Source organism: Carlito syrichta, unplaced genomic scaffold (genome assembly GCF_000164805.1).
Source record: "Carlito syrichta isolate Samal-C Ts95f unplaced genomic scaffold, Tarsius_syrichta-2.0.1 Scaffold308813, whole genome shotgun sequence".
In the NCBI taxonomy this organism is placed as follows: domain Eukaryota; kingdom Metazoa; phylum Chordata; class Mammalia; order Primates; family Tarsiidae; genus Carlito; species Carlito syrichta.
Genome location: NW_007252909.1, coordinates 355,555 through 368,012, shown reverse-complemented (window position 1 = coordinate 368,012; position 12,458 = coordinate 355,555). Strand labels below are relative to the sequence as shown.

Below are 12,458 nucleotides of genomic sequence, written 5' to 3'. Positions count from 1 at the left end.
ACTCCAGTCTGGGCGACCGAGTGAGACTCCAACTCAAAAAAAATAAAAATAAAAAATAAAGAAAAATACTATTTGAAGTATTGACAGGCAAGGGCACTTCTAATTTACAAACAGCATTTTCCCACCAAGCAATATTTTCCTATACAAGGTAACAGAGGAGATACCACAAATTGTAATAAATAATTATAACAAACTGCAATGAATGTAATGTTACATCTAAGAGAAAAATGTCAGGTACACTGCTGTGATGTTTTGAGCTGCCTCAACTCTACCTGGTTCTTGCTTACTCTTCTTGAATATGGAACAGACAAGTTATCAATTATAGAATACGACATCTCTTACAATGAGAAAATGTCAGTTTGGATAGCAAATAAAACAGTTTACAATAAAAGTCTACTCTTCAACTCAAAACTATTTTCACTTTCTTTGAAGAATTATCATTATTAAAACTAAATAAGGCCGGGCACAATGGCTCAAGCCTATAATCCCAGCACTCTGGGAGGCCGAGGTGAGAGGATTGCCTGGGCCAACAGGTTCAAGACCAGCCTGGGCAACTTGGTGAGACCTCATCTCTACAATACATCAAAGAATTAGCCGGGCATGGTAGCACATGCCTGTAGTTCCAGTTACTTGAAAGGTTGAGGCGGAAGGATCACCTGAGCCAGCAGGTTTGACCCCGGGGTGGTCGTGAGCATGCCACTACACTCCAGTCTGGGCGATGAACTGAGACTCCAACTCAAAAAGGAAAAATAAATTAATCAATCAATTTTACAGCTTTTGGGAAAACGCGGTGCTGGAGAATTTTTGTCTTATTCTCGAGGAATACTGAGAAATTAAGTACATTGCAGAGTTAGTTTTCTGATATTTGAGATATCTAAATTAAGCACTTGGGCAAATATTTAGCAGCTAGAACTGAATAGATTTCAAGAAATCAAGAATTCAAAAATGAACCAATCATCTTCCCTTCTCCCCACCACCCAGAAAGAAAAAAGGAAACCTTTATACAAATGGAGGCTTAATTCTTTATTTCCAAGAACATAACCTTGCTTTCCCCTCACACCTAGCTCTGTATCATTGCAATCATTTTTCATGTTCCCAGAATAAACCGTACTCCTGGTACAAAGACCTGGAAAGTAGGGTACTCTCTGACAGCACAGGATGGCCAGGAGTCTCAGCTCCTCTTCAATTACTAACTGCTTAAGTTGCAAGTTCTTTAATATCTTTGTGCCTCAGTTTCCTTTTAAAGGGAGGGAGTTAAAGTAAATGACCTTTAAACCTTGGCTAGTTCTAAAGTTTTCAATAAATCAAAGTCTTTGTCAATGAGCATATATTTTAACTCTTTAGTATTAAAATGTTGAAACATAATCTATTATCAGTTTTAACAACCAATAATTGTATATACTTGCTAAAATATTCCAAGTGTGATGACAAATCCAAGCCTATTTATGTGATTTAAATGAGGAAAACTATAGAACATGCATTCTGGGCAACAAGTTTAACATTTCTGACGTTTCCCCTCCAGAGGAAACTTTCTAGGCAAAAACAAACACAAATTTTAGAAAAAGGTCTGGCCCGGCATGGTGGCTCATGCCTGTAATCCTAGCACTTTAGGAGGCGGGGGTGAGAGGATTGCCTGAGCCCAGGGGTTCAAGACCAGCCAGGGCAACTTCTTGATGAGACCTCGTCTCTACAATAAATCAAAAAATTGGCCAGGTGTGGTGGTACGTGCCTGTGGTTCCAGCTACTTGGAAGGCTGAGGCGGAAGGATCACCTGAGCCCACCAGGCCCAGCCTGCAGTGGCTTTAAGTGTGCCACTGCACTCCATCGTGGGTGACAGAATGAGACTCCAACTCAAAAAAAAAGAAAGAAAGAAAAAGATCTGCAAAAGAAGACAATTTCTGACAGAGAAAGCCCTTTATATCTCCATCAGCACTTCAGTCCTGTGGGCCCCGAGGCAATTTAGACACATAAACTAAACTTTCTTTCCTCTTCTTATTTCTTGAAATTTTTTGTTTGTTTGTTTCCTATTGTTTTTGCCCAGTTCCTTTTTTTTCCCCCATCATGAGACCATTCCTTCTAAACACATCTCCAGTCAATTGGATTGTTCCTTTACTTTTAGACAACAACTCTATCAATGACTAACATTCAGGCTTAATTTTACAGTCTTTCCATCTTAAATAGTTTCATTATTGTTGCTTAAAGCCTTATTCTTTAAGCAATTCACAAAGATTCTGGGTTCAGTATCCATATGTGTGTGCATGCTTATAAATATTCTTTTTTTTTTTTTTGAGTTCGAGTCTCACTCTGTTGCCCAGACTGGAGTGCAGTGGCCGCTCCCGGCCACCGCAGCCTCGACCCGCTGGGCTCCAGCGATCCTTCTGCCTCAGCCTTCCGAGTAGCCGGAATTACAGGCATGCGCTACCACGCCCAGCTGATTTTTTGATTTATTGTAGAGATGAGGTCTCACCAAGTTGCCCAGGCGGGTCTCAAACCCGCGGGCTCAGGCAATCCACTCACCTCAGCTTCCCAAAGGCGCGGGATTACAGGCTGAGCCACCGAGCCCGGCTTACAAATATTCTTGACACTGAACTGCGAAATTGTTATGGTACTAAAAATACAGTCATTATTTTTTAATTCTATTGCTAATATATCTTTCCAAATACCAAAATACAATGCTAACGTTTCAAAAGCCATTCAATACATGAAATTTATTATTTATTTATTTATTGAGTCGGAGTCTCCCTCTGTTGCCCAGGCTGGACTACAGTGGCAAGATCATGGCTCACTGCAGCCTTGACCTCTGGGCTCCAGCGATCCTTCTGTTTCAGCCTTCCAAGTAGCTGGAACTACAGGTGTGTACCACTATGCTCAGCTAATTTTTTTATTTATTGTAGAGACAAGATCTCGCCAAGTTACCCAGGTTGGTCTCAAACTCCTGGGCTCAGGCTGTTGCCTCTGCCTCCCAAAGTGCTAGGACTACAGGCGTGAGCAACTGTGCAGGCTCAATACATGAAACTTAAATAAGAAGGAAAAAAACCTAAATTGTGAAATTGTATAAGTTTCCACTGTAAAAGATAGTTGTCAGTTTTAAGTAAAAATTTCTAATTTGTTTACTCTGTTTTATAAGATATATATCTAAAGTATGAGGTCAGCAAGTCATTTCACAAGTACATGTATAAACAAATAACTGGGGAAGAAACCAGCAAATTAGTTAAATGGGGCTCTATTTATAATTATTCTATCAAAACTAATAACTAAGGAAGAGTTAAATACTTCAGTGGAAATTCCAAGTCTCATCATCTATGGCACTAGAAACTTTAATTAAAATAGACCATTTCATTTAAATAATTAGCTTTGATAATTTAAGCATAGAGGTCTAATTTATTAATTTGTTCATCACTGTATGTTAGGTACCATACAATAACCATCTCTCTGAGAAGATAGAGAAGACAGCAATGTTTCTACCTGGTTATACAACACAAGTCATAAGCTATTCTCATCCAACTCTAAAGTGAGAATAGGCAGAGTACATCAATAATCAACCAAGATTATAAACAAGTTACATTTGTGCAACACTTTGTTCCATGAAAGAAAACTCTGGGTGGAGGGATGATTGAAATCAAAACTATCAACTAACTTCAAAACTAGAGTTGTTTGAAGGTGCAAGTGAGCAAACACATCAAACAAGAAATATTTCAAAGCAGAAACATCTCAGAACATGCATATCATCTCTAAGATGGTAAGTAAATGCTGATTTACTAAAAGCTGATCAAAATGAGTGACTTATAAGCATTCAATTTTCATTAAAAAGCCATTACAGTAATATCACCATCGCAACACAAAAATGTGCAGCTTCATAAACCAATGCTGAGAGTTTTATAGAGACATGTTCAGAAAGGATTTCCCATTTATGCCTTATGAGGACTTTTTTTTTTTTTTGAGTTGGAGTCTCACTGTCACCCAGGCTGGAGTGCAGGGGCATACTCATGGCCACCTCAGCCTCGACCTGCTGGGTTCAGGTGATCCTTCCACCTCAGCTTACCAAGTAGCTGAAACTACAGGTGCGCGTCAGCACACCAGGTTAATTTTTTTGTAGAAACAAGATCTTGTCAAGTTGCCCAGACTGGTCTCGAACCCTGGGGCTCAAGCAATCCTCTCACCTCCACCTCCCAAAGTGCTGGGATTACAGGCTTAAGCCACCATACCCAGTTCCTTATGTGCACTTTTAAACAAACTATTCCACAATATAATCAGTATTGCTGATTCTGTGCTAAATAAAGTTTCTTAACTTGGCAAAACTATGCCCACTTAAGAAGAATAAGTATTTGTCTCTCAAGATAAAATAACTGAAAAGTATAATGGAAAAAAGTTATTCATAACCAAAAAAACAAACCAAAACAAAAAAACAAGAACAAATTATCCTAAGAGTATTAGAAATGCTCGGGATTGAATTAACATGCTACAGAATTTTTTAAATGAACATTACAAAGAAAGAAAGAAAAAAGAAAAGAAAAATAAATGAAGGGGGGCTGGGGAGGGAAAAAGGAAGGAAATAAATTAAAACTTTAAAGATCATGCCATTTCCTAAATGAAACATTTAACATATCTGCATAAACAAACTTTCCCTCAACTAAGCTATAGAGGTAATGTAGTTCAATTAAAACTGTAAAAAGAGACCCATCTGGGCAACTTGGCGAGACCTCATCTCTACAATTAATAAAAAAAAATTAGCCGGGCATGGTAGCGTGCGCCTGTAGTTCCAGCTACTTGGAAGGCTGAGGCGGAAGGATCGCCGGAGCCCAGCAGGTCGAGGCTGCGGTGACCGGGAGCGGCCACTGCACTCCAGTCTGGGCGACAGTGAGACTCCAAATCAAAAAAAAAAAAACAAAAATAAAATAAAATAAAATAACTGTAAAAAGAGCTTACAGAGGCAGAAGGAAAGCGTTTTTAAAGGTATTCTAAACTTATTTTAGTAGAAAAACCAAACAATGGCCCACCCTCAACAAATAGAAATGGGAAGGCAAAAAAAAGTAATACGGGAGACTTTACATTACTGGGTTAGAACACTACAAAAGCTCAAAAATTAAAACAGTGTAATTCTGGTACAGAAACATACAGGTGGATGAAGAGAAGCAAGCACGAAGTCTAGAAACAGATATCAGTATATACTGAAGAATTGCATCTTACTTGGATGTTCGATTATAAAGTTAACATGCAAAGTGAAAAATCTCATGCAGATAAAAACCATCTTTGAAAAATCCTTAACCACGCCAAAATTACAAGAAACGAACCCCCTGGAAGCTCAGAGGCCAAGAATTAACATCTACTGTTTCTTTCTGTGTTTCATTTTTTACATCCGCTACCTCCAACAGCAGTGGCTGCCATGCAAGTATGATGCAGTGCTACTGTATGGAATCAAGTATTTGATAAGACACTACTTCTATTTAGTGAGAATGCAATAATTTAATAAAGACAGGAAAACAACTGGCTAAATATCTGGAGAAAAATTAAATCCTAATCCCAAGATTCCACTGGCATTTAAAATCAAATCGGAGCAATGTACCAATATTGCCAGTGAGTACTGGTCTGCAGCCCAGCCCAGGGCCATGGCTTTCACTGCTTTTGAAGTAGTGAAGGAGCACTCATGAAGTTAAACCTGAATGATCTACATGAGAATATTCTAAAAATTGAAAGTAGCAAAAGAGGTTACAGAATAGGGTCAAATCTCATTCAGAAGTGATACAGGTGTGCATAGCAACTGGGGGAAAACTGTTTCAATTTTCCCCAATAATTCATCCCGCTCCATGAATCAATCACACATTCATATCTCTAAATGCTAAGAAAGGCTAAATATTACAGTAGCTATTTTTGTATAGTGAAATTGTAAGTAATTTGTCTAATTTCTATATATGCCATGCTGATCACATATTTCATTTGTGAAAAGCAAATCAAAATTACGGCAAAAAGAAAAAACTACCGAAACATAAAATGAAAAACTATCTCTATACAAGTTATTTGTTGAACTAACATCCAGCTATGATCCCACAAGATTAATCTACCAAGGTTTCTGGCAACAAAAGAATACATAGTATGGAGCGAAATAAGACATTTTTCTGTGTTGCTAATGTTAAAAAAAAGTATTTTATTATTATTTTTTGAGTCTGAGTCTCATTCTGTCGCCCAGGCTGGAGTGCAGTGGCATACTCACAGCCACCGCTGCCTTGACCTGCTCAGGTGATCCTTCTGCCTCAGTCTTCCAAGTAGCTGGAACTACAGGCATGCGCAACCACGCCTGGCTAATTTTTTGATTTATTGTAGAGAAGAGGTCTCACCAAGTTGCCCAGGCTGGTCTCAAACCTGTGGGCTCAGGCAATCCTCTCACCTCAGCCTTCCAAAGTGTTGGAATTATAGGCATGAGCCACCAAAAAAATTATTTTAAAAGACTGAAAATAAACAGCAAGCACATAAACCATTCATTCTTTAAGATGATTAATGCAAAATCATTTTGAACACACAAAACTTTTCCTTGCAGCAACTAGGAGAACACTTATTAAGAATTAAACAATACAAGGAAATAAAAGGCATCCAGATTGGAAAGGAAGACTAATACACTGAAAATGTGAAAGTGTGAAAATCTGCAATGTGGCAAAAATAATTTTCTCCTCATAAAAGAATGTTTTCCAGTGTTGCAAGTTAGTCATCCTCTGTGAATCTCATGCTTCTAAATTAACTTGACCAAATGTTTTTACAAAAGTAAGTTCATGCTAGGAACCCAATGACAATAGAAGGTACGTATTCACATACTCTCAGATAAACAGAAATATCGAATATTAAGAGCATCATGATGCAAAGATCTTAAATTCTAAAATTAAGGACCATTCAAAAAGATCAGTGATTAAAGTAGATTGATTCAGTATGAAGTATTATAAAACTTTATAAGCTGTTAAAACCTTTGGCACACAGTTCTCCTCACATATTAGGGACTCATTTTGCAAGTTAAATCAAAACATCATGATATCAGCAAAATGGTAGAGTAAAAAATTCCAAATCAAATCCACAAAAGCAAAGACAAAACTGGCAAAAGCTGTCATTATCAACTTTTTGGGAACCTAGGGAACAAAAAGCTTGCAGCACCCAGGAAAACACTTAATCAAGAATTTGGCAATACCAACAAATAAAAGGCATTGAGATTGGAAAGGAAGACTAAGACTATCATTCTTTATTGATATTATCTTCTATTTAAAAATTCTAAGGTATCCACAATAAACCTATTAGCGCTAATAAAGAGTTCAATATACAATCAGTTATAGTTCTAAACATTAGCAAAGAACAGCCCAAAAATGAAATTAAGAAAACAATTCCATTTATGATTACATGAAAAAGAAGCATAAGACTTATACTTGGAAAATTACAGAATACTGTGGATGGAAATTTTAAAAGACTTACATAAATAGGAATAAATAGATATTCTATGTTCAAGGACTAAAAGACTTAATACTGTTAAAATGGCAATATTCCCAAAGTTGATCTACAGATTTAAAGCAATTCTTTAAAAAAAAAATCCAGTTGGTTTTTTAATGCAGAAATTGGCAAATTGATCCTAAAACTCCTATAGAAAAATTCACGAGACCAAAAATAGCCAAAACAATCTTGAAAAAGAAGAACAAAGTAGAAGGACTCACACATCCTATTCTAAAACTTTACCACAATGCTACAATGTACAAGACAGTGTGGGACTGGCATAAAGACAGCTGTACAGGTCAGTGGAAAAGAACGTAGAATCCAGAAATAAACCCAGCATCTACAATCAACTGATTTTTGACAATGTTACCAAGACCACTCAATGAGTAAAGAAGAGTCTTCTCAACAAATGAAGCTAAGAAAACTGGATAGCCACACACAAAAGAATGAATTTGACACCCACCTTACACAATGGATAAAAATTAACTCAAAACAGATCTAAGAACAAAGTAGAAAAGATAAAACTATAAAACTCTTAGAAGAAAATTTAGAAGAAATCCAGCAACAATTTCTTGGATGATAACAAAAGCACAAATAACCAAAGAAAAAGTAGATAAATTTTACTTTACTCAAATCTAAAACTTTTGTGTATCAAAGGACACTATCAAAAAGGTGAAAAGACAATCCACAGAGTGAAATATCTGCAAATCATATAGAAGATTAAGCGCCTAGCATCCAGAACAAACAAAAAGCTCTCATAACTCAGTAGCAAAAAGACAACCATTTTTAAAAATGGCTGAAGCATGTGTATAGACATTTCTCCCAAAAAAATGTACAAATGGTCAATAAGTAGACAAAAATATGCTCAACACCTTAGGAATTAGGGAAGTGCAAGTAAAAACCACAATGAGATACCATTTCATACCCACTAAGATGGCTATAATTAAAGAAAAGGAGAGAAATTGAATGTGAAGAAATTGAACCTCCATGTAGTGCTAGTGGGAATAATAAAATGGTGCAGGGAACTGGGGAAAAGTTTGGCATTTCATCAAAAAGTTAAACACATAGAGTTACAGTAAGACCTGGGAATTCCACTTCTATCCAAGAGAACTGAAAATATACTTTCACACAAAAACTTGTTCAAGAATGGTCATGGCAACATTATTTATAATAGGCAAAAGATGAAAACAACCCAAACGTCCACCAATTAATGAATAAACAAACCAGTATATCTATACAATGGAGTATTATTTAGCCATAAAAAAGGAAGAACTGCTGATATGTGCTACAGTGTGGATGGATTTCAAAGCCCAGGAACAAAAGGCCACATAATGTAGATTCTACTTGTATGAAGTATCTCCATAGAGACAGAAAGTAGATTAGTGGTCCTAGGGGCTGGGAATTGGAGGACTGGGGAATAAATGTAAATGGTTATGGGGTTTCTTCTAAGACTGATGAAATGCCCTGAAATTAGATAGCAGCTGACAGCTGTACAATGGGCAGAATGGCTCTTGACCGATAGATAGCATGCTGATGGTTCGGTATTTGTACAAAAGGGTTCTGTGGTGGCCTGTGAGGCATGGAGGAAGGCAGAAAACCTGGCCCGATCAGGTGAGTCTGTGGGGCAACTTGGCAAAAGTCCATGTGCCATTGTTCATAGACTAAAATCCACTAAGCTGTACACTTGAAGTGGAGAATTTTATATTATGTGAATTTTATCATGAATAAAACATTACTTAACTATAAGTTATATGACCACTCAGTTATAAAGCTATTACTCATGATAATTTGAAATAATGTCAGAAGTGTATCAAATCTCTGCAAAGTATGGCTCCAAAATCCTAGATCTTCACATACATATATACAGATATCAATTCATCTTTATTATGCTTGTAACTTACTTTAGGAGTCTAAAATAGCAGTAAGTTGTTTTCATGGCAGTTATTTTGCAGAATGAGTCAATCAATTAATATTGGAACAATTTTAACAAATTACCTCTAAAACGCTACACTTACAATAACTTTCCCTATGAAACAACTTTTAATTAGCATCTTTAGCAGAGAACTTGTAAAGTCTGCAAATCAAGTATTTCTCATGGCCTTTAGAAATCATTTTAGAACAGCCAAAATTATGCTACCATCAAAAAAATTTTTTTCATTTACCAAAATTCAAAATGTTTATCCTGTTTTAAGAAGATATCTTGATTGACAATGATCACAACTAGCTTTGCACGTTCTTATCTTTAATCACTGCAAACTTGATGGAATCTGCTAGACATCTGTGCAGTCTGCACCAAACGGTCCTATTCTGGAAGTTTTATAACCTAGAGATTACTAAGCTTTTCATATCAACACAGGTCCACAAAGATGCTCTTTGGAAATACATAAGTCTTTCAAGACAAAAATTCAGTCTGCCTCGAAGTGCTTAGCTTAGGTTCCATTTTATGTTGAACACCTGAAGATTCTGACAGGCGGAATCAGAGTCTCGCTGCATGCAGGTTACTCCACCGAGACCCGACATGAGTGGCAGGAGGAGCAGCGGCCCGGCACTTGGGCCTGGCCCTGGCCGAAGTGTGCAGCTAACACATGTAACTTCAAGTGAAGAACGAATCACTGAAAATCATTTCCTTAGATTAGGAAAGACAAAGCTGCTTGAACAGAGTCCTCAGATGTTCAATGTTCCAAACAGCAATAAAAGACTCTTAATTAAGAGGCTTCACGTTTCAATGATAGTGACCATTTTACAAAATCAGAAATACCACAATAAGAGGGGGGCAATTAAAATAATTTCAAGAAAGGTTGATCTTTAAAAGGTTACTAAATTCAATAAAATCTGTCCACTATTATCAAATTCACAAATATCATTATTTTCCACAGTCAACTATTCCCCAAATTTAAAAAAAGGCGAATAAGAAGAAAGACATTTACCTCTTCTAAGCTAGGGAGCGAAGAAGAAGATACTGTTCGAGATGACAATGGGTGAAATGGCTCTTGACCGATAGCATGTTGATGGTTCTGTATTTGTACAAAAGGATTCTGTGGTGGCCTGTGAGGCAATGGAGGTAGGCCATAAGGAAAACCTGGCCCCATCAGGTGATTCTGTGGCAAGTTGGCAAAAGTCCAAGCTCCATCGGGTGCCAGGTATTTCAAGGGAGGAGGGGCAAGGTGTTCAGAAGGCAATGAGAACGGAGAGTTGAATATCTGGGGCGGGAGGCGCTGCGGAAATGCTGGGTTATTGGCTACTTCAATGTCTCTGCTGCTGTCATTAAAGTTAGAAAAGTGGCTACTGTAGTCTGTACTGGAAGGGGGAGAAGGGACTGCTGGTGGGCTCCTTGTCTGCACTTGTCGATATTGCAAAAGTCTCGATTGAGGTGGGGGCATTTCAGCTAGTTCCCGGGTTTCACTTTGATCCCGATGAGATAGTTCTCTGATTAAGTCTTGAAACCTACATAAAAATGATGAAATGTAAGGAGAAAACACAAGAAAGCCTCCATTACATTAAGGAGAACTTAGTCAACTACATGTGTAACTTCTACAAACAAAATCATAATATTAACAATTAGGAAAATGCCAGGGAAGGGGAGGGAGGGGCACACCTCATCAACAAGGGTATCTGCATAATGAACATTTGTATACCTAACCTGAATTGTACCTCACATCTTTAAAATAAAGGGAAAAAATAACAATAATTAGAACTAACATCAATTAATCTCTAATGTAAGCATACTCAAATAGACGCTGAATTGAAGACATTAAACATACTCAATTATCTGATTTCTTCCTTTTCTCTGAAGGGAAATTCTCTGATTTCTGCCTTTGATAACTAGAAGTCATAAAAGGTCACCATGACAGTGGACATTATTCAGAAGGGATTCAGAAATGGTTCATAGGTAACATGTGACACTGGCCATAAAAATAAGCTGAGAGTTAGGACCAAACACTCACAAGTAGCTATAATTACAGAAAGGTAGAATTCTGCACCACTAGACGAAAATTAAATTTGTAAAATTTAACTTTTAAACACTAATTTGTTTCTGTCTTTATTCATTCTTTGAGTGTCGAATATGAAAAAAATGCCCAAGTGATGGCATGTTTCCCTTGCAGGAGAGACCACAAAGCAAGAGGCCAAGTGAATTTACAAGCCACAGTAGAGCCTGCACACTTAGATTTGTGCAGGAGTTACTTCTCAACAAATTATCCGCATTTCAGAGTCAATCGAGGAAACTGTGTAGCATGGGCCTGGAAGGCCAGAATCCAATTTCTTGGAGGCTGCATTCCAGCCTGAAGCTACAAAGACCACATCCAAAAAGAACACAGCGGGCGTGGGGGTGTCACACTCCAGAAGCCGTTCGAGTCTGCCTGGATACCTGGAGTAGGTGGTTTCTGCTTCATCTTCACCACTGCTGCTGAGCTTCCAGTCTGCCCTCACTGGCGGCTGATGTAACCCGAGGGGCGGCTGAGGAAGGTGCTGGAGGTGGGGATGATGGTGGTGGGGATATGGAAGACTGCCCTGACTGAGACAGGCGTGATGCTCATTCCACTGCTGCAGCCGAGCCTGCTGCTGTCTTAGTGTTTCCAGGGCTACGCTCCCGTGTACACGATCTGCAAACACATTTGTGGACAGTTCAGCTTGTATGCATTCGGGGTTTCAAGTTAATCGCTTCCAGAGTTTTTACAAACAGGTTTTTCCCACGGGGGCAAAGAAACAGCTACACCTCGGTTCTGGCAGAAAGCGACCGTTCCTGAGTATCAGAGAAACCAGGCGTGGCGACGGTTCCTCCTCACCCACACCTGGGCAGAAGCGAACGCCAGCCGGAGGCTTAGGCGCAAAAGGGCCTTCGGACCAGACTCTGACCGTCCCGTGCGTGACGGGCTCTCGCCGGCCGGCCCGCCCTCGGAAGAAGAGGGTGGGCCCTGACCCGGCGCAGGCGTCTGCAGCGTCTCCCCGAACCGCTCTCGGCCGGCGGCAGCGGGACTTACCCCAAGCCTCCCCCGGCG

At 38.7% G+C, this 12,458-nt stretch overlaps 1 protein-coding gene across 1 annotated transcript in view; it reads right to left on the bottom strand.

Annotated features, from left to right (window-relative positions):
- Positions 1–12,458, bottom strand: part of HELZ (helicase with zinc finger) — a 164,149-nt gene that overhangs the window by 15,306 nt on the left and 136,385 nt on the right. The window contains exons 29-31 of the mRNA XM_021716430.1: positions 12,246–12,435; positions 11,828–12,062; positions 10,389–10,905 (exon numbers count right to left, since the gene is read on the bottom strand). Coding sequence (XP_021572105.1) covers positions 10,389–10,905; positions 11,828–12,062; positions 12,246–12,435 — 942 coding nt within the window. The remainder of the gene's footprint in view (positions 1–10,388; positions 10,906–11,827; positions 12,063–12,245; positions 12,436–12,458) is intronic.